We start from the raw sequence: 23,782 nt of genomic DNA on the forward strand, positions 1-23,782 counted from the left end.
AAGTCCTGCGGTTTATCTGCAGTTTTGCCTGTGGTTTTACACCTCATAATGGATGAAGTGTAAAACTGCAGCGTTTCTGCACCAAACAATTTACATGCTGTGGTTTGTAAACCGCAGCAAAACCGCGCGGAAAAATCCGCAGCATGTGCACTGCGTTTTTTTTTTTTTCCATTAAAAATAAATGTACTGTACAACGCAGCAGATTTCACTACGTGTGCACATACCCTGAAGGTTCAAACTATCAAAATGTAAACAATAAAAACATCTGTAAAAATGTTGTTTCCGGACTGTTTCATGACTGTTCTGGACGTAAAGAACGCCTGCTATCACATCCCTATCCACAGAGACTATCAGACATTCCTCAGGGTAGCAGTCCCGATAAAAGGGGTAGTAAAGCACGGCCCTCCCAATCGGTCTAGCCATAGCTCCATGGGTGTTCACCAAGATCGTGGCAGAGGTAATGGCACACTTGAGAGGGGACAAGATATCCTAATTGTCCCATACCTTGACAATTTTCTGATAATAGGCAACTCCTTCCAGCATTGCAAGAACCAACTAGAGAAAGGGTACCGTTACACATAGTGATGCACCAGCGATCCCGACAACGATATGGATCGCTGGTGCATCGCTAAGTGGTCGCTAGTGAGCTGCCACACAGGCAGATCTCACCAGCGACATCGCTGGGGTCGCTACTTACCTGTCAGACGCGGAGATCCTGACGTCCTCCCGCCCGCGTCCACGCGTCGCTCGTCGGCGCCGCTGGAATCGCCCGACGAGAAATGATCCAGGAGCTTCTCGCGCGACCAGTGATGAGCAGCGGGGGAGCCGGTCGGAGGTAAGTATCACATGTAGCGATATTGATAGCAATATCGCTGCTACGTCACAAAATCGGTGACTTTACAGCGATACTGCTAGCGATATCGCAGTGTGTAACTGGGGCTAAAGTCATGGATTCCTTGACAAACTTAGGCTGGCTTTTCAATCTAAAGAAATCCAAAACCGTGTTGAACCAAGTGCAGGAATATCTGGGTATCATATTAGATTAAAAAAATCAGGAGTGTCGCCTCCTGGCAGAGAAAGTTCAAGTCCCACCAAGGACAACATCTGAAAGGAGTTTTTATTTTCTCCCCGTGTTTGCGTGGGTTTCCTCCGGGTTCTCCGGTTTCCTCCCACATTCTAAAGACATAACTGATAGGGAATCTAGATTGTGAGCCCCATCGGGGACAGTGATGATAATGTGTGCAAACTGTAAAGCGCTGCGGAAAAAGTTAGCTCTATATAAAAATAATCCTTATTATTAATCCAGAAATGTCAGTGGCTGGATGAAAGATGCAAGAGTCTGTCTGGATTCCAGAAACTCACTCAGCTTTTATACGCACACACTGATTACAAGGAAACAGGTCACAGGTGAGGATTTTGCCTTTAGTAGCCAGTCAAACCCATTTTGTGTAAACTTTTGATCAGGGTCATTTGGATGTTTTGGGTTGTCATTATGATTTAAAAAGAGAAAACACAGTAGTTTGACAATAAATGGCTTCACCCAACCACTAACCATGAATGGAGAAAAAGTTTTGTTGCAAAAATTCTGCCAGGGTGTGTAAACTTTTAAGCACAACTGTATGTCTCCTACTCAGCAGTGGTCTGTGATATACACGGACTATTGGTTATATATGACCGCGCTGGTGACAATTTCGCCGTCTCTCATTGTTCTCACCTCTTTTTTACTCTCAGCGATGACGAGGACACGTTTAAGATCCTTGTGGCGACGGACATTCACCTCGGTTACATGGAAAAAGACGCCGTGAGAGGAAACGACAGTTTTGTGACTTTCGATGAGATACTGCGGTTCGCTCAGGATAATGAAGTAAGTGTTGGGTAATTGGCTTTTCTTATGAATGGGACCCCCGCGGAGAAGCCGTCTCTCCTGTCACTGCTGTCAGCCATTATTGCTTTAGATAAAGAGAAGAGAGTCTGATACTCCAAGAACACAAGTGGCTCTCGCTTCATTATCTGTATAACGAGCTGTGATCCCGGCTGCCCGGACTAGCGAGTGGGAAGGATGTGAGACGGGAGATCATTTGATTTTAGGTTGAAAATCCTCTTCTCATTCATTTCCTAATGTCTCAATGTACCGCGACGTAACAATACAACAGATGGAGTCTGAAATACTCATATGATAGAGTCTGATCATGGCTCTGCACAAGCAGCGGTAGAGGGATAATATCGGCGGGGCGAGTGTCTCTAAAGGTGGGGACTGGGCAATGACTTGATCTTTGGGACTTGGCATTAGCGTGGAAACATCCTGCAACTTAATTATGGTCACCAGGGCTGTCTCTTGTAAACATATGTTAAGGTATATGCCATAAGGGCGAGGGGTGCTGCATTTATGGGGTCAGATGAGCTGGGGTGCTGCAGTTATGGGGTCAGATTGGTTTGGGTGCTGCAGTTATGGTGTCAGATGACATGGGGTGTTTCAGTTATGTGGTTAGATTGGAATGGATGCTGCAGTTATGTGGTCAGATGGGTTGAGTGCTGCATTTATGGGGTCGGGTCACATGGGCTGGGGTGTTGCATTTATGGGGTCAGATGGGCTGGGGTGCTGAAGTTATGGAGTTAGATGGGCTGGAGATGCTGCAGTTCTGGAGTCTTAGCTGGGGATGCTGCAGTTCTGGAGTCTTAGCTGGGGATGCTGCAGTTCTGGGGTCTTAGCTGGGGATGCTGCAGTACTGGGGTCTTTTCATCTGGGGATGCTGCTGTATCCCTGATGTGTAGTGGGTTGGTATATACTGTGTGTTCCTGATGTGTAGTGGGTTGGTATTTGTACTCCTGGTGTGTAGTGGGTTGTATTTGTATCCCTGGTGTGTAGTGGGTTAGTATTTATGTTCCTGGTGTGTGGTTTGTTGGTATTTGTACCGCTCGTGTGTAGTGGGTTGATATTTGTATCCCTGGTGTGTAGTAGGTTGGTATTTATACCCCTGGTGTTTAGTGGGTTGGTATTTATATTTCCTGTTGTGTAGTAGGTTAGTATTTATGTTCCTGGTGTGTAGTGGGTTGTATTTGTATCCCTGCTGTGTAGTGGGTTGTATTTGTATCCCTGCTATGTAGTGGGATAGTATTTATGTTCTTGGTGTGTAGTGGGTTGTATTTGTATCTCTGGTGTGTAGTGGGTTGTATTTTTATCTCTGGTGTGTAGTGGGTTGTATTTGTATCCCTGCTGTGTAGTGGGATAGTATTTATGTTCCTGGTGTGTAGTGGGATAGTAATTGTATCCCTGCTGTGTAGTGGGATAGTATTTATGTTCCTGGTGTGTAGTGGGTTAGTATTTATGTTCCTAGTGTGTAGTGGGTTGTATTTGTATCTCTGGGGTGTAGTGGGTTGTATTTGTATCCCTGGTGTGTAGTGGGATAGTATTTACAGCCATATGTTAAAGTTTGGGCACCCCTATTAATGTTAACCTTTTTTCTTTATAACAATTTTGGTTTTTGCAACAGCTATTTCAGTTTCATATATCTAATAACTGATGGACTCAGTAATATTTCTGGATTCAAATGAGGTTTATTGTACTAACAGAAAATGTGCAATCTGCATTTAAACAAAATTTGACTGGTGCAAAAGTATGGGCACCCTTATCATTTTCTTGCTTTGAACACTCCTAACTACTTTTTACTGACTTCCTGAAGCACTATATTGGTTTTGTAACCTCATTGAGCTTTGAACTTCATAGCCAGGTGTATCAAATCATGAGAAAAGGTATTTAAGGTGGCCACTTGCAAGTAGTTCTCCTATTTGATTCTCCTATGAAGAGTGGCATCATGGGCTCCTCAAAACAACTGTCAAATGATCTGAAAACAAAGATTATTCAACATAGCTTGTCAGGGGAAGGATACAAAAAGTTGTCTCAGAGATTTAACCTGTCAGTTTCCACTGTGGGGAACATAGTTAGGAAATGGAAGAACACAGGCACAGTTCTTGTTAAGCCCAGAAGTGGCAGGCCAAGAAAAATATCAGAAAGGCAGAGAAGAAGAATGGTGAGAACAGTCAAGGACAATCCACAGACCACCTCCAAAGACCTGCAGCATCATCTTGCTGCAGATGGTGTCACTGTGCATCGGTCAACAATACAGCGCACTTTGCACCGGTCAACAATACAGCGCACTTTGCACAAGGAGAAGCTGTATGGGAGAGTGATGCGAAAGAAGCCGTTTCTGCAAGCACGCCACAAACAGAGTCGCCTGAGGTATGCAAAAGCACATTGGGACAAGCCAGTTACATTTTGGAAGAAGGTCCTGTGGACTGATGAAACAAAGATTGAGTTGTTTGGTCATACAAAAAGGCGTTATGCATGGAGGCTAGAAAACACAGCATTCCAAGAAAAACACTTGCTACCCACAGTAAAATTTGGTGGAGGTTCCATCATGCTTTGGGGCTGTGTGGCCAATGCTGGCACCAGGAATCTTGTTAAAGTTGAGGGTCGCATGGATTCAACTCAGTATCAGCAGATTCTTGACAATAATGTGCAAGAATCAGTGACAAAGTTGAAGTTACGCAGGGGATGGATATTTCAGCAAGACAATGATCCAAAACACCGCTCCAAATCTACTCAGGCATTCATGCAGAGGAACAATTACAATGCTCTGGAATGGCCATCCCAGTCCCCAGACCTGAATATCATTGAACATCTGTGGGATGATTTGAAGCGGGCTGTCCATGCTCGGCGACCATCAAACTTAACTGAACTGGAATTGTTTTATAAACAGGAATGGTCACAAATACCTTCATCCAGGATCCAGGAACTCATTAATAGCTACAGGAAGCGACTAGAGGCTGTTATTTTTGCAAAAGGAGGATCTACGAAATATTAATGTCACTTTTATGTTGAGATGCCCATACTTTTGCACCGGTCAAATTTTGTTTAAATGCAGATTGCACATTTTCTGTTAGTACAATAAACCTCATTTGAATCCAGAAATATAACTGAGTCCATCAGTTATTAGATATATGAAACTGAAATAGCTGTTGCAAAAACCAAAATTGTTATAAAGAAAAAAGGTTAACATTAATAGGGGTGCCCAAACTTTAACATATGACTGTATGTTCCTGGTGTGTAGTGGGATATTATTTGTATCCCTGGTGTGTAGTGGGATAGTATTTATGTTCCTGGTGTGTAGTGGGTTGTATTTGTATCTCTGGTGTGTAGTGGTTTGCACCCCATTTTATAGAATATGATGCAAAAAAAAATAAAACTTAATGAATACCACAAGTCAAAAAAAAGCGATTTAGAGAAAAAAAAATCCCATTTGATGACTTGAGCCCATTGATTTCACCGTGTAATGCTCTGAAAATAGGCAAAATAATTCCACAAAAAGCGATATGGTGAAAAACACAAGTCATCGTTGGGTTCTTGATGCTCTGTATAATTACAATACCAAACTTACATCTTTCTTCCTTTGTTTTTTATTTTTTTAGATTTTAGTGATTAAAAAATTCTGGTTTGTGTCACCATTTTCGGGAATCCTTAAGTTATTTTAGTTCTGTTTCTCTGTTGATGGAGCTGGGTAAGGGCTTTTTTTTTTTTTTTTTTGCACAGCGAGCTGTAGTTTTTATTGTAACATTTTGGAGTACATATAATGTTTTGATCACATTTTGATTTTGTATTTATCTTTTTTCCGTACTTCATTTGCCAGTGCTGGACTTGGACTGAATTTCAACCAGGCCCATGCTGCCCCTCCATCCCCGTACACTCACTTCCCCACTTGGGGGTCTCTATTACAAATATTACCCTTCCTGACATTGCAGGAAATCAAGATTAGCTGCCAGACCAATTTTACCACTATATAAGGTGAAATAAAACTGCCACACTATGACTTGATAATAGTACCATATAGTGTCAGAATATTGCCATCATACTGATCCTAAAGGGGCTTCTCAACCCTGAGCACATTTTCAGCAGGCCGCGCAGCTTGTTGGGCCCTATCAGTGTGTAATATACACACCATTAGGATTTGGTTTCTCTTGCAAGATACAGTAGTCATGTGTCTGCCTGTATGCGATTTGTATACTTATGGTCACATGACGACTAGATTATCAGTCACTCCGCTCACTGTTCTTTTGTGGTTGGTACGTGACGCATGCATATCACGTGTGGCAACCACTGGAACTGGTAACCAAACGTGATTCATAATGGTGTGTATATTGCACACTGTTAAGATCCGGCAAGCTGTATGGCATGTCAAAAATTTATTTTAGGGGAGGATAATCTGTTTAGCAAACATGACTGTACACAGACCTGTATTGGCATCAGTACTGTAATAAATAATACCGCCAGACCATAACCAAATAATACCAACGTATACAGTAAAGCTGGAGTCACACATAGCGACTTAACAGCGATCCCGACAACTATATCAATGTGTCAGGATCGCTGGTAAGTCGCTATTTGATCGCTGGTGAGCTGTCACACAGACAGCTTCACCAGTGATTAGGACGCCAAGGTGAGGAGCGAGCCCAGGGAGCAGCGGACAAGTGTGCCTGCTGTTCCAGTCCTCCACCAGCAGAGGGCGCGCCTGCATCCCCAGCCTCTCCTGGCGGCGTCCTGCTGCCTCCTGGTCCCCAGTGTGCGGTGGCGGCAGGTACACATTCCGCGGGCTCCTGGTCCCCAGCGTGAGGCGGCGGCGGCGGCACCCGTAACTCGCTGGTAACTAACGTACACATCGGGTATCCAAGGGACGCCCGTCCCTTGGATACCCGATGTGTACGTTAGTTACCAGCTGATCGCTGGTCTCCCGCCTGTCACACGCAGCGATGCGTGCTGGCCAGCGGGAGATCAGTGACGAAAAAAATGTCCAGAGGTTTCTTGAAGCGATCAGCGATACCGGCAGGGGGCCGGTCGCTGATCGGTCACACACAGCGGTCTCGCTGGTGAGATTGCTGTTGTGTCACAAAACTTGTGACTCAGCAGCGATCTCGCTAGCGAGATTGCTGTGTGTGACGGGGCCCTAAGGTGGTGCAAAGGGAGGGGATTATGATAAAGGAGATACAAGAGGCATCTTATTATATTTCTCCCTATTTTGCCTCCTTATTATAAATCTCCCACAAAAGCAACCTTAGCCTGCCTGTGTAAGTGGTGGCGCAGGGAGCCAATGGCTTACTGCTCAGCTACAGTCGTTCACCTTTTCCTCTTCCACACATCTTGCTAGATCTTAAGGCTATGTGCACACGTTGCGGATTCTGCTGCGGATCCGCAGCAGTTTCTGGTGCATTGTACAGTAGCATTAAAGTAAAGGCAAAATGAAAGACGCTGTGCACATGCTGCATTTTTTTCCGCGCAGATTTGCTGCGGATTCAAAACTGCAGCATATCAATTCTTTTGTGCAGATCCTCTGCGTTTTGACACCTGCTCCATTATAGGAATCTGCAGGTGTCAAAACGCAGATGAAATCCGCACAAAAACTGCAGAAAATCCGCAGTAAATCTGCACTAAATCCGCAGGTAAAATGCAGGTCATTTTACCTGCGGATTCAGCAAAATCTACGCAGAAAATTCCACAGCAGGATCCGCAATGTGTGCACATACCCTAAAGGTGTGCAATATACACACCATTAGGGTATGTGCATACGGTGCGGATTCAGCTGCAGATCCCCAGCGGATTTTCCACTGCGGATCCGCTGCAGATCCGCAAGCAATGTACAGTACAATGCTAATCAATGGATTGTAAAAACCGCAGTGCACACGCTGCAGATTTTTCCGTGTGGATTAGCTGTGGTTTTAAATCCGCAGCATGTCAATTCTTTCTGCGGATTCCGCAGCGGTTTGACACCTGTTCCATTGTACAGGTGTCAAATCTCAGGGGAAAACCGCAGGTAAAACGTAGGTCATTTTACCTGCGTATTTACCTGCAAATCCGCGCAGAGAAATCCGCAGCACAATCTGCGCCGTGTGCACTCACCCTTACGATTCAGGTTTGGTTACCAGTTCCAGTATGATATGCATGTGTCACGTACCGACCACAAAAGAACAGTGAGCGGAGTGACTGATAATCTAGTTGTCATGTGACCATAAGTATACAAATCGCATACAGGCAGACACATGACTACTGTATCTGGCAAGAGAAACCAAATCCTAATGGTGTGTATATTACACACTGATAGGGCCCAACAAGCTGCGCGGCCTGCTGAAAATGTGCTCAGGGGTGAGAAGCCCCTTTGGGATCAGTATGATGGCAATATTCTGTCACTATATGGTGCTATTATGAAGTCACAGTGTGGCAGTATTATTTCACCTTATATAGTGGTGAAATCAGTAAATCTTATACACAAACACACACATATATATCTAATGATGTCTCCTGTGAATCCCAGCCTATGACAAGCAATGGAAAGGTTAAATTGTTTTTCGCAGGCCTCAGGGCTTACATATGTGGCCTTAATTCTAATTAATGGCTACGAGGCTTGTAGCGGCACAGTCGCCTGTACTTAGGACTCAGGGTTATTTCCTGTTTGGAGAGTGATATGTTCCCGATCTCTGCACCTTTGCTCGTTGCCATGTACATATGTCTTACAAAGCTTTTAGTGTCATCTTTCACATCTTGCATCTTCACTGTGATGAATCTTAATGGACTCTTGTAATGTCCGATGAAGATGAAGCCTCCCGCCTGAGGAGGTCACGCTTTATATTCTGCCTCCACTTGTCAGACCCCTCGAGCAGAGCTCGGTGATGTATCTAAGGGCCCCATGTAGTGTCTGCATTAGGCCGTTGCATTTACAGGGAAACATTTTTCCTTAAGATGTTATGATCCGTCATCTACGGCATTTTTTTTCTGGACCGTCTCCTCCCCTGTGTTTTTTTTTTTTATGAAAAATTCTCTCTGTGATTTACAAGCTTTTTATTCAGTTTTTCTGGGTTTATTTTCATGTTTTTTATCAAAACTACTAGGCCTCGTTTCGTCTATGTTGCCCATAGCAACCAATCACAGCTCAGCTTTCATTTTGTAAACAGGGCTAGAAAAAAGAAAGTTGCGCTGTGATTGGTTGTTATGGGCAATAGACACAAGTTTCTATTTTAAGCCAATTTAATGCTCTTTATACAGGGGAGGAAACCCCTTTGTAAGGGTGAATTGTGAATTGGCGTCCTGTCGACCTGAGGCTGGTGTCTCCGTGGCGTTAGCCCTGGAAAGCTTTGAAGCCTATGGTTGAGCTTCACAGGCATACCAAGATGGCAATGAAGGGAACTTTTAAACTGTGTGCCCACAGCAGTTTCAGAAACGCTTAAAAAACGCTAATAAAATGTATCCCCATGCAATCGGATTCCGCAGTTGCTGTGCCCATGCTGCAGATTTTTCCGCTGAGGAATCGCATGACGATAAATCCGCAGCATGTCCATTATTTCTGCGGAATTGTGGCGATTCCGTCGCCATAGGATTGCATTGAAACGCTCACTTTACGCATGTGGCTATGCCCACCATGCGTGAAGTGAGCGCTTCATGTGCGGATGGTACCCAGGGTCTGGAGGAGAGGAGACTACATGCCCTGGGTACCATAATCCTGTTAAAAATAATAATAAAAAAAAAAATATATACTTACTATTCCTGTAAAAAATAGAATTAAAATAAAAAATAGGGTCAGCCCCCGGAATCCTCCCAACCCTCATGGCACTGCCGGCAACTTCATCAGAGGTCATTAGCGCAATGCATCCCTGGGAACGGAAGTTGCCACCAGCGCCGATGAGGGCTCCAGGGGCGAAAGAGGGTAAGTATATCCCTATATTTTAATATTTTTTTTTTTTTATTACTTTTAACATTCTGTCTTTTACTATTGATGCTGCATAGGCATCAGCCCGGACTACCTCTTCATGTTCAATTGGTGCCAGTGACCCCCAGCGCTGATTGTGCGCCGTTGTCACGTGTCACCACAATCTCACTGGAGCCCTGGGACCGCTAGTGCTGACGCCGCTGAACGGTGACAGTAGGTGAGTATAGGCTTTATTAATTTTTGAGGGCCAAACGTATTAATCAAGAAGTAGTTGTCCTAATAGTGGACAACCCCTTTAAGCATATGAAATGCTGCTCGATGGGGATAAAATCTGGTGATTTTTTTTCATTTTCTTTTTTCCCTTTCCATGTTTAAAGAGCTACAACTTATTTCTCCCTCACTATATCTGTATCAGAGCTTGTTTTTTGCTGGAGGAGTTGTTCTTTTGAATGACACCATTCATTTTACCACAGTGTACTGGAAAATGAGAAAAAAAATTCCAAGTAAGATGAACTTGCAAAAAAGTTCAATTCCACAATAGTTTTTTTTAAAATTAATTTATCATGTTCCAGGTCATTACGATTACGCAGATACCAAACATGTATATATTTTTTTTTAAGTGGTGAAAAAAATACTGAAATTTGTAAGAAACATATTTTTTGCTTTTGTCGTTATTTTCTGAGATCCTTAACGTTCTTACTTTTGGGATCTGGGGCTGCGTGAGGACTTACTTTTTGCGCCCTGAGCTGACTTTTTCATCAATACTATTTTGGGATAGATACGATGTTTTGATCGCCTCTTATTACATTTTATTGCAATGTTGCGATTGTAAAAAAAAACACGTAATTCTGGAATTTTTTGTTACTCGTTACAACACTTTCCTATTGAATTAATTTACTTTGTATTTTGATAGATCAGACATTTCTGAACTTAGCGATACGAAATATGTGTATGTTTTAGTTTATTTTTTATTGTTTTATTTTCAATGGGGCAAAGGGGGTATGATTTGAACGTTTGTTTATTTTTTTCAATATTATTATTTTGTTTCCTTTGCACTGTATTTAATAGTCCTCTTAGGGGACTTGAAGCTGCAGTCATCGGATTGCGTGTGCTATACATAGCAGTGCATCAGCACTTCTATGTATAAAGGAGCAACCGGAAAAACAGTGCATAGACATCCAAGATAAATAGAAATCACATAAATCTTTTACAGACACAGATAAAAGTTGGCATGACAGGAGTGACACAAGGTAAGCGCACAGAGGTACATAGCATCCCTACGGTATATCAATATGGTAAAATGTATCTCTATATATAATGTACACAGGCCGACCAGTCATAACAGCGTAAAGGGTAAAGTCACCAGACCGTCGGGCAACCCAAAAAGGGGTACAGAAAATCAAAATACAGACATAGTACTCATACCTAAACGGGACACTAGACCACTGGCGCAAGGAAAACAGCCCAACGTACGTTTCGGAAGCAAAACCGCTTCCTTCCTCAGGGGGTGTGAGGGACTGGGGACTTGTGTCACTCCTGTCATGCCAACTTTTATCTGTGTCTGTAATAAAGATTTATGGGATTTCTATTTATCTTGGATGTCTATGCACTGTTTTTCCGGTTGCTCCTTTATATATTATAGTCAGTGTATCCTATTTTTGAACTGTGTTGGGCTTAAAAAACATGATTATTTGGATTTTTACTAAATTGAATCTAAACCATATATACCTACTTTTTAGCCCTATGCACTGTCAATATTGTTGCTTACTTCTATGTATAGCAGAAATCACAATCTCCTATGAGTACAGGGACACAATGACAGGCACGGGGGTCATCAGCAAACCGCTGATTATCAGGACAACCCACCAGTGCTCAGCGTTCACGTATCAGGTAGGTCGATGGCAGCGTGGAATGACCCGCACCCTGCCGTGCCTGTTGAATAGATTTAATAGGTTGACAGTCGCAGGCGGAGTTTTCATGGGCCGGAGAAAGATGTGGGCTTAGCGTGCGAGCCCGCATCAAAGGTAGGGACATGATGTATGACGTAAATGTACATCATATGTTGTGAAGGGGTTAAAAAACTTGTGATTTGTTTTCACAGTATGTTTTGGGTCATTGTCCATCTGTACTGTGAAGCCGCCTTGCTGTATTTGGTTGAATCTTGCCCTGTACAATTCTTGATTCATCTGGCTGCTTCTGTTGAGTCACACCATCAGTAAACACTAGTGACCCAGTGCCATTGGAAGCCATGCATGCCCGTCGCATTACACCGCCTCCACCATGTGTTACAGAGGATTTGATGTGCTTTGGATCATGAGCCATTCCAAGAATTCTCCATATTTTCTTCTTCCCATTATTCTGGTACAGGTTGATATTAGTTTTATCTGTCCATAGAACGCTTTTCCTGAACTGGCTGGCTTTTCTATTTTTATGGCTGATCAATGGTTTTCACCTTGCTGTGAACCCTCTGTATTTGCTCTCATGAAGTCTTCTCTTTATGGTAGACTTAGATACTGAAACAACTACTTTCTGGAGAGTGTTCTTCACTTGGATGAATAATGTGAAGGGTTTTTCTTCACCATGGAAAGGATTCTGCATTCTTCCACCACTGTTGTCTTCTGTGGACGTCCAGAGCTGTTTGAGTTCCCTAGCTCACCAGAGCGAAATTTTTTTTTTGCGGAATGTACCAAACTGTTCATTTTGCCATTCCTAACATTTATGTTATGTCTCTGATGGATTGCTTCTATTTTTTCAGCCTGATGATGGTCTGTTTCTCTTCCATTGAGAGCTTCTTTGACCGCATGTTGTGGGTTCACAGCAGCAGCTTTCAAGCACATGTGCCACACCTGGAATCAGCCCTATCTGCTTAATTGATGGTGGATTAATGCAACAAAATCCCATGCAGCCCATCAAAGGCTTTTTAGATATGTCCAATCTTCACTTTAAGCCCATATTGATTGTTATTGATTTGAATATGTTTTGGTGGACAGTTAAAATGCCAAAACTAGTGTCACTGTTGAAATATTTCTGGACCTAACCTTTTCATTGAATCTTATCTATGGAGTTACATAGGACTGCAGGTAACTATCTACATTATCTGTGCTCAGAGAGTTATCTCTGTGTTATCTGTCATGTTATATTTTAGGATATTGGAGGGAGGTGGGGAAGCGTTCTGAGTCCCTGATCTTCTCCGTCCCTGCTCCCATCCCACGATTGCTATGCACTGAGCTGACAAGGAGAAGCGTCTTTATTGCACCCCGCACCTTTCTCCATCTCAACTGGTGGCAATGTCGGATTGGGATGGCGGGGGCCCACCAGTAACCAACGCCTGGGTCCCTCTTTTCAACTACATGCAAATGTGACATTATCCTCAATAAAAAAATGTATATAACAATGGACTAGATAGTTTGTTACATGACTAAGATGCCACCTTTGTACATAGTGAATCAATATATTGTGCCAAGTACTGCTCAGATAAGAAGATGATGTTCTACAGGGGCCCACCGGAGAATTCTCCTGTCCTCCTGTGGGCCAGTCCAAGCCTGGTCACATTAATTAGATTTTGGAAAACTTCTCGTTTGGCAACCTGCAAGAAACATATCTGTAGCTACGTCGTCCTCGCCTTGTTGCTCAGATTTTTTGCCATATACGCAGCTATTGACAACTCAATTAGGCTCAGAGAAGAACGAGGCAAACCTGATTTTAGAGAGGTAAAAAGACAACCGGTGAGAAAGGGAATAAACACTAGTACAGGTGGCATATAGATGGCACGCGCAATGGACGCTTTCTTCTCTGATTTCTCTGGATTGTCCGTTTCATCCCCAAAGTAAAAAGCACAAACTAATTTACTTTTCTTTTTACTCTCGTTTAATTGCGTTTTCAGCTGCGCAGCAATTTCATGGGACTTTTTATTGAATATAAATAAGTATTTTCCGTCCTGTAATTATAGCCACTTTCCGTCCCGAGCGCGAGACGAGGAGATGAATAGATGAGGCTTGTTTGTATTGCATTGTGCGAAAATTACCTACGGTATTAGTTTTTTCTTTCTTGTTCCTCCCGCATTGCTTACCTAATCACAGAGGTTTCTTTGACCTACTGTGACTTTCCAAAAAGCTGTGCACATTAATATTTCATCTGAGAACCTCTTGCGGTGTGTGTGTAATTTAACTTGCTGGATTCTGTCAGCAAATCTAGCGGCCTGAAGATTCCGTCTATCAGATTTTCACACTTTTATGTATTAGATGATGAGATTTTGCTGTGATTTTTTTTCATTGCCTTTGGTGGACGCAGCATGGAGTAACTTTTTTCTTACTTTAAAGGAAACCTGCCAGCTTGCCCAGGTCCCCCAAGGATTCATCATGTATTACTATGGAGTGCCATATCTAACAAGCGCTTTTTATTGACCCACACCACCTCTGCCCCCCTGGACACGTATGCTGCGCCCGGCTTACTGCACGCTGTCGGGGATGCAGAGATTTGCAAAGATCTAGCAGTGACACCGCTCTTGCACATCTTGTTACTCGCACCCACAGAGGCGTGATAACATAATTAATGGGATGACAACTTTGGGGAAATAATGCCCCCACAATTAGTTATTCACAAATTAACATATCGCCGCCAAAGTTATAAAATAGTTTTTGCAATATGCAGTAATCCTAGACAATAAAAAGTGCCTGTTGGGTACAGTATTCACATAGTAATAAATACCGTACATGGGGGGCAGTTTGAGGGACCCGGGGCAAGATGAAAGTCTGCAAATCACTTAATTTACAAACTTTGTTGTCTTACCTCCTCCTCCTGTACAATGACTGATAACCCCTCTATATACAGTACATAACACAGGATCCACCATTCACAATAGGTGATGTCACAGCTCACCTCCTCCTGTACAATGACTGATAACACCTCTGTTTATAGTATATAACATAGGATCCACCATTCACAATAGGTGCTGTCACAGCTCACCACCTCCTCCTGTACAATGACTGATAACACCTATATATACAGTAGATAACACAGGATTCACAATTCGCAATAGGTGATGTCACAGCTCACCTCCTCCTCCTCTTGTACAATGACTAATAAGACCTCTATATACAGTAGATAACCCAGGATCCACCATTCACAATAGGTGATGTCACAGCTCACCTCCTCCTGCTGTACAATGACTGATAACACCTTTATACACAGTATATAACATAGGATCCACCATTCACAATAAGTTTTGTCACAGCTCACCTCCTCCTCTTCCCTCACATTGACCTTTATGAAATTAAAAAAGTACATTTACCATAAAACCTTGATTTTACCAATATGCAATCATCTGATGACACTTGGAATTTAAAGGAACTTGTCACAGTGTTTTCAATAATATAACTAAAGAAATGAACTGGAGTATAAGTTGGTGTGCATGCAGCATGTAAGCGCATGTTCACACTGGCCACTAAACAGACAAAACTCAACATAGAAACATAATAAGCAAATACCCTGCAGTAAATGAATAAACAGCAATAGATCACAGACTGAATATGAGTCAACAGTGTGATGCAGCAGCAAAAAAAGGCAAATGCAATTCTAGGATGTATTAACAAGCATATAGTCTAGATCACGTAAAGTCATTATTGCCCTCTACTCCTCTTTGGTCAGACCTCATCTGGAATACTGTGTCCAGTTTTGGGCGCCAAATTTTAAAAAAGACATCAACAAACTGGAGCAAGTTCAGAAAAGAGCGACCAGAATGGTGACCGGTCTGCAAACCCTGTCTTATGAGGAAAGGTTGTAGGATTTGGGAATGTTTAGCTTGCAGAAGAGAAGACTGAGCTGAGACTTAATAGCTGTCTACAAATATCTCAAGGGCTGTCACATTGTAGAAGGATCAACTTTATTCTCATTTGCACAAGGAATGACTAGGAACAATGGGATGAAACTGAATGTGATCAGACACAGATTAGATATTAGGAAAAACTTTTTGACAGAGTGATCAATGAGTGGAACAGGCTGCCATGAGAGGTGGTGAGTTCTCCTTCAATAGAAGTCTTCAAACAGAGGCTGGACAGACATCTGACTGGGATGATTTAGCGAATCCTGCTTTGAGCAGGAGGTTGGACCAGATGGCCCAGGAGGTCCCTTCCAACTCTACCATTCTATGATTCTATTGCCTGAAAATAATAAAGGGTAGTTAGTTAACATGTTTTTTGATCCAAAAAAAGCAAAAGCCATCCGACCATGTCACGGTGACCCTAATCGGGGCGGTCCTAACCGCTAATTTTAAAGCTTTACCATTTCACAAGTGATGTGCATGTGGATAAGAACCGAACCCAAGTATTAGACACACAGCCATGGGTAACTGAATGAATTATCCAGTTAATTTCTTTAATTTTTTTTTTTGTTTGCACCCTGTGCTTACAAAGGTATAGGCCTGCCTTTTCTTTGAGCTGGGCATTATATTCATGTGGTTCCCCATGGCTGTGTGTCTGCTAGCTGGGTTCAATCCTTCTCGGCCCTTATCTACATGTATAGTCACGTGACAAATGGTAAGGTTTTAATGCTAGATTGCGGTCACCGTGACGTGGTGGGATGGCTTTTGCATTTTTTTTTATCAAAATTATGTTAACTAAGTACCCTATATTATTTTCATGCACTATTGCTGTTTAATTTACTGCAGGGTATTTGCTTATTATGCTTCTATCTTAGGGTTTCACTTTTTAAACTAGTGGTCGGTCGTAGAGAAGGATTGGAAATAATCCCTGTGTTGTAGTAATCTGATAACCCAGAACCGGAAAATTAACCTATAAAGCTACATGCAGATTAGCCTGGAAGTGCATTGGGGGTAGGTTAATGTATACAGAGTTTATTAACACGCCCCAGTGCACTTCCAGATTAATGGCCTTGTGGCTTCAAAGCTTAAAGGGGTTGTCCACTACTAGGACAACCCATCTTGATCTAAATATCTGGTCCCAATAAAATAACACAGCATTTACTCACCTCCCGTGCAGTCCCGTGCAGACGCCGTTCCAGCAGTGTCGACACTAGTGATCCCGGGGCTCAAGTGCGGTTGTTGTTAGATGTGACCCCAGCCCCCGCCTCCTGTCGAATTGGACATGAAGAGGAAGTCCGGGCTGCAGCTGATCCCTGACTTCATGTTCAATTTGACAGGAGGCGAGGACAGTAACGCTGTTCAATTTGACAGGAGGCGAGGACAGTAACGCTGTTCAATTTGACAGGAGGTGGGGACAGTGACACTGTTCAATTCGACAGGAGGTGGGGACAGTGACGCCAGTGCTGATTGGGCGCTGAGCTCACTTGTCCCAACAGCCGCACAAGAGCCCCAGGGAGAGTGAGTGCCGACAATGCGGGAACGGCGCCGGCGCCGTAGGTGAGTATAGGCTTTTTTTATTTTATAGAGGCCAAGCATGGGGTATAACAAGCAGTTTGTCCAAGTTGTTTCGATGCGCGGACACATCTGATTGCTACAATCATCCTGGTCCACTATAAAGGTGATCTGTAGGAGAGGTGTCATCCACATTTTAGGCGCATTGGATGTGATTCTTTGGTGGGATCAGCATGATATTGTTTTTATATTCTTATTTTTTCTCTAGGTTGATTTTGTGCTGCTCGGGGGAGATCTATTCCACGATAACAAACCTTCCCGAAAAACTCTACATACGTGTATGGAGCTGCTCAGGAAGTACTGCATGGGAGACCGGCCGGTCCAGTTTGAGGTCATCAGTGATCAATCTGTGAATTTTAGCTATAGCAAGTAAGTGCTGGGCTGATAATCCTTTTTTTTTAATCAACTTAGATCATTTTATTTAGGTGTATCCATATCAATGGCCCACCCAAAAAAGTTTGCCTCATCACTGAACATAATGTTCTGTGTAAACTGAGGGTCCTGTTCCAATTTTTTTTTTTGCCCATTCTGCAAATACAGCGCGCCGATCTGGCATCAGTTGAACATCCCTTCAGCAAATATTAGCTACTCACAAATGGCACCCTTACAAAATCCAGCTACTGCAGCATCTCAACGAGGATGACACAGATCGGCGCGTTGAATTTGCAGAATAGGCAAACCAAAAATTGAACCTATACCTGATATTGAAACTGCCTTGAGTTGTTCAACTATAACTCCCAAACAGCACGCTCTCTGTCTTGGGAATCATATTTGGCACAGAACTTTCCTTCCATGCCTATAGCCAATCACTCACTTGCTCAAGTTGCCTGCATCTAAAAACATCTCTAGAATATGACCTTTTCTCACCTTTGAAATTAGAAAAGCTCTTTCTGTTGCTCCTATTCATTATAATCTGTTTTACTGCAACTCTCTAATGATCAGTCTCCCTTTAACCATACCTTCTTCTCTCCGATCCGTCCTGAATGTGGCATCCTGGATCGTATTTATGTCCAGCCCCTACACTGATGCCTCCATCTTGTGCCAGCCATTGCACTGGTGGCCCATCCGCTTCAGAGTACAATACAATCTCATCTCTCTCACTCACAAAAAAACCCTATTTATTATAATGATGGCTGGACTGTCACGAAAAGCACTTTGTACCCTTTGTGTTCCCCTATTTCCTTATAGATTGTAAGATTTCGAGCAGGGCCTTTAGTCCTCCTGTATCTGTTGAACTATGTGTTACTTGGAAATGCATTTATTATCTGTACATGTCCCCTGCTGAATTGTAAAGTGCTGTGGAATATGTTGGCACTATAGAAATAAAATTATTATTATTTTTCTGTCTGCAAGAACAATCCGGCGATCAGCTGATCATCCTGGCGATCAGCTGGTTTCTCTGAAAGCAGTCTTTCAATTTTACTGCAGCGGCCACTGCTGGTGAACTGTGGTATTACACAACACCCTTTCAAATGTATAGGTGACCATGTCATCCACAGCAGTAGACTGAGCCCTCTTTGTCATCCCGTTGACGAACATGATAGTAGGAATCTCCTTAGTTTGAGATGGCTGATAACAAAGAACAATAGATTTCCCATTGAGTAACACAATAGACTTTAAATGCTGAGAGAATCTGTGTCACTGACCGGTGAGTCTTTATACTTGTGGTATAAATCGTTCTCGCTCGGTCAGACATCATAGGAGTCATTTAAGAGCTTAATTATATTCCCGGCGTGATGCTGGCCTGTGTAAGTAATGTATCATAATGTCAAGTCTATTATTTTTTGGTGGCGGCTGACTAATGGCGGTATATACATGAGTCACATTAACCGCTGCCGGGTGTCACTCTGTGCCGACGCCTGCAGAATGGTGATTTATCCAATTATGGGCTGCATTTAAGGGTTTGATAACTAATGGATGGAGAAGAATGTCCTGCCTGGAAAAGCCTTCATGTCAAGTTAGTCTTAAAGAGCTTTTTCCTCAAAAGTGTAGTTACAAAATAAAGGAACAACTAAACCAAAGGAATGTATTATTTGTAATGTCACGAAACTTTCCAAGTAACACAAATTAGACATCTGAAAAACGTCAATTTACTGATGTCATAAATAATAATAGTCTGTGTATATACCCGAGAACTGGGTATCACTAACTTTCAAATACTATTTACAACATAAGTATAGCTCGTTGTTATCCAGAGCTGAATTCATAATTCTGCAGATTTTTGATCTCAGATTGAAGGCTTGATGTTTGCACAGAGTTTTTGCTGATGATTTGCATTCGGGGTAGGGAAACCTAATGTATAGCCAACTGATGCAGGAAAGTATGGACTACTGAATTCTTGCGCTCCGCTACACTGGAAGGTGACCTCTACCAAAAAGCGATTGTCTGACCTCAATAGAAAAGCCGTAATATGAATACTGCATTTATACTGAGTTGTAATGTAATGTGTGTGCACAGTGACTTCACTAGAAGAATAGTGAGTGCAGCTCTGGGGTATAATACAGGATGTAACTCAGGACCAGTAATGTAATGTATGTACACAGTGACTGCACCAGCAGAATAGTCAGTGCAGCTCTGGGGTATAATACAGGATGTAACTCAGGATCAGTAATGTAATGTATGTACACAGTGACTGCACCAGCAGAATAGTGAGTGCAGCTCTGGAGTATAATACAGGATGTAACTCAGGATCAGTAATGTAATGTATGTACACAATGACTGCACCAGCAGAATAGTGAGTGCAGCTCTGGAGTATAATACAGGATGTAACTCATGATCAGTAATGTATGTACACAGTGACGGCACCAGCAGAATAGTGAGTGCAGCTCTGGAGTATAATACAGGATGTAACTCAGGATCAGTAATGTAATGTATGTACACAGTGACTGCACCAGCAGAATAGTGAGTGCAGCTCTGGAGTATAATACAGGATGTAACTCAGGATCAGTAATGTAATGTATGTACACAGTGACTACACCAGCAGAATAGTGAGTGCAGCTCTGGAGTATAATACAGAATGTAACTCAGGACCAGTAATGTAATGGAGGTGCACAGTGACTGCACCAGCAGAATAGTGAGTGCAGCTCTGGAGTATAATACAGGATGTAACTCAGGACCAGTAATGTAATGGAGGTGTACAGTGACTGCACCAGCAGAATAGTGAGTGCAGCTCTGGGGTATAATACAGGATGTAACTCAGGATCAGTAATGTAATGTATGTACACAGTGACTACACCAGCAGAATAGTGAGTGCAGCTCTGGAGTATAATACAGGATGTAACTCAGGACCAGTAATGTAATGGAGGTGCACAGTGACTGCACCAGCAGAATAGTGAGTGCAGCTCTGGGGTATAATACAGGATGTAACTCAGGATCAGTAATGTAATGTATGTACACAGTGACTACACCAGCAGAATAGTGAGTGCAGCTCTGGAGTATAATACAGGATGTAACTCAGGACCAGTAATGTAATGGAGGTGCACAGTGACTGCACCAGCAGAATAGTGAGTGCAGCTCTGGGGTATAATACAGGATGTAACTCAGGATCAGTAATGTATGTACACAGTGACTGCACCAGCAGAAGAGTGAGTGCAGCTCTGGGGTATAATACAGGATGTAACTCAGGATCAGTACAGGATCAGTAATGTATGCACACAGTGACTGCACCAGCAGAATAGTGAGTGCAGCTCTGGAGTATAATACAGGATGTAACTCAGGATCAGTAATGTAATGGAGGTGCACAGTGACTGCACCAGCAGAATAGTGAGTGCAGCTCTGGGGTATAATACAGGATGTAACTCAGGATCAGTAATGTAATGTATGTACACAGTGACTGCTCCAGCAGAATAGTGAGCGCAGCTCTGGGGTATAATACAGGATGTAACTCAGGATCAGTAATGTAATGTATGTACACAGTGACTGCACCAGCAGAATAGTGAGTTCAGCTCTGGAGTATAATACAGGATGTACCAACTCAGGATCAGTAATGTAATGGAGGTGCACAGTGACTGCACCAGCAGAATAATGAGTGCAGTCCTGGACTATAATACAGGATGTAACTCAGGATCAGTAATGTAATGTATGTACACACAGTGACTGCACCAGCAGAATAGTGAGTGCAGCTCTGGGGTATAATACAGGATGTAACTCAGGATCAGAACAGGATCAGTAATGTAATGGAGGTGCACAGTGACTGCACCAGCAGAATAATGAGTGCAGCTCTAGACTATAATACAGGATGTAACTCAGGATCAGTAATGTAATGTATGTACACACAGTGACTGCACCAGCAGAATAGTGAGTGCAGCTCTGGGGTATAAAACAGGATGTAACTCAGGATCAGTAATGTATGTGCACAGTGACTGCAACAGCAGAATAGTGAGCGCAGCTCTGGGGTATAATACAGGATGTAACTCAGGATCAGTAATGTAATGTATGTACACAGTGACTTCACCAGCAGAATAGTGAGTGCAGCTCTGGAGTATAATACAGGATGTAACTCGGGATCAGTAATGTATTGTATGTACACAGTGACTACACCAGCAGAATAGTGAGTGCAGCTCTGAAGTATAATACAGGATGTAACTCAGGATCAGAACAGGATCAGTAATGTAATGGACGTGCACAGTGACTGCACCAGCAGAATATTGAGTGCAGCTCTGGAGTATAATACAGCATGTAACTCGGGATCAGTAATGTATTGTATGTACACAGTGACTACACCAGCAGAATAGTGAGTGCAGCTCTGAAGTATAATACAGGATGTAACTCAGGATCAGAACAGGATCAGTAATGTAATGGACGTGCACAGTGACTGCACCAGCAGAATATTGAGTGCAGCTCTGGAGTATAATACAGCATGTAACTCGGGATCAGTAATGTATTGTATGTACACAGTGACTACACCAGCAGAATAGTGAGTGCAGCTCTGAAGTATAATACAGGATGTAACTCAGGATCAGAACAGGATCAGTAATGTAATGGAGGTGCACAGTGACTGCACCAGCAGAATAGTCAGTATCTTTTTTAATACATTTGCAAAAATTTCTACATTTCTGTTTTTTTCAGTCAAGATGGAGTGCAGAGTGTACATTAATGAGAAAAAAATGAACTTTTTTGAATTTACCAAATGGCTGCAATGAGACAAAGAGGGAAAAGTTTAAAGTGGTCTTAAAGGGAATCTGTCACCCTTTTTTTCGACTATGAGCTGCCGCCACAGACATCAGGAGCTTATCTACAGTATTACAGAATGCATTACAGAATGCTGTAGATAAGCCCCTAATGTCTGTGGCGGCAGCTCATAGTCGAAAAAAAAGGGTGACAGATTCCCTTTAATGCTTTCCGTATCCACTGTATTTCATTCAATGTTATCTTTGCTCTTTCTGTGCACTCAGGGGCAGTGGCCGTTCCAAATCAGCGATTGACGGTTTGCTCTTCACGCACATTTGCAAAAGGAAAACTGTCAATCACTGACTAGGACCACTAACTGCACCCTTATGCACACAAAGAGCACATATTTCATTGCATAAAATGCACATTATACTGAATTTTTCCCCCACAAAACTATATATCAGTCTGTTCAGCTTCTATTACACAGTGCAGGCTGATTTTTATCATTACTGATTTTCCCTGTAACTGAGGCTGGAATATTAGTCCTAGTCACAGGGCAAATTTATCTTCAAGTAGTCCTGGCTTTGTTAACTCCTCATCCGTCCCATCATGCAGTAAGCATATGATCCATGCCTGTGGCATTTCTGATACTATATGCACCGCGATCATTCAGCATTTTGTATACTGGTAGGCAGAGTCAGCAATAAATCTTCTCTGCCTTCTCTATGGGTTGTCCAGCTCTTTCTGACAGCCGACTTTCCTTTCCTGTAACTGCGTGATCTTGCATAGCTGCTTATATTTGAAAACATCCCTCACTGATGTGATATTGATGACCTAAGTTCTGGAAAACGCCTTTAGGCTATGTGCACACGTAGCGTTTTAAAACGCACACTAAAAACCGGACTCCTTCCCAGAAATCGCGCGTTTTTTTCCCCGCGCGATTTCACCGCGATTCTGTTCGCGATTTTGCCACGATTTTCTCAAGCGCTTTCCAAGCGATTTGAAGCATAGTGTTTGACAAGTGTGAGCAGCTTTTTACTATTGAGGCTGCCTATGCGGCATCAATAGTAAAAGATAAAATGTTAAAAATGATAAAAAAAATAAAAAATCGGGGTATATTTACCTTCCGACGTCCCGCGCTGCCATCCCGGGCCACAGCGTTCCCAGTAATGCCTTGCGAGACCTGTGATGACGTTGGTCTCGCGTTACTATAGCGATCTCACGAGACCGCTAGAGTCACGCGAGACTACGTCATCACATGGCCTTGCCGCAATGCATTACTGGGAACGCTTAGGTCGGGAATGCAGCGCGGGACATCGGAAGGTAAATATACCCCGATTTTTTATTCTTTTTTTTACAGGGGTACGGTACCCAGGGCCTGGAGGACAGTCTCCTCTCCTCCACACCGTGGGTACCAACCGCACATGAGACGCTTAACTTTGCACATGGTAGGCATAGCCACAGTAAGCGATTCTCATGCATTCCTATAGGTGCGGAATCGCGGCAATTCTTTGCGATTCCGCACAAAAGAATGAGC

At 42.9% G+C, this 23,782-nt stretch overlaps 1 protein-coding gene across 3 annotated transcripts in view; it reads left to right on the forward strand.

Moving 5' to 3' along the window:
* MRE11 (MRE11 homolog, double strand break repair nuclease) overlaps positions 1-23,782 on the forward strand; it is a 296,568-nt gene that overhangs the window by 10,021 nt on the left and 262,765 nt on the right. For all 3 annotated transcript variants that reach the window (XM_073582975.1, XM_073582976.1, XM_073582977.1), the window contains exons 3-4: positions 1,732-1,864; positions 17,345-17,505. In XM_073582975.1, coding sequence (XP_073439076.1) covers positions 1,732-1,864; positions 17,345-17,505 — 294 coding nt within the window. The remainder of the gene's footprint in view (positions 1-1,731; positions 1,865-17,344; positions 17,506-23,782) is intronic.

Source organism: Dendrobates tinctorius, unplaced genomic scaffold, assembly GCF_039654945.1.
Source record: "Dendrobates tinctorius isolate UK_male_01 unplaced genomic scaffold, ASM3965494v1 ptg000075l, whole genome shotgun sequence".
NCBI classification, from domain to species: Eukaryota; Metazoa; Chordata; class Amphibia; order Anura; family Dendrobatidae; genus Dendrobates; species Dendrobates tinctorius.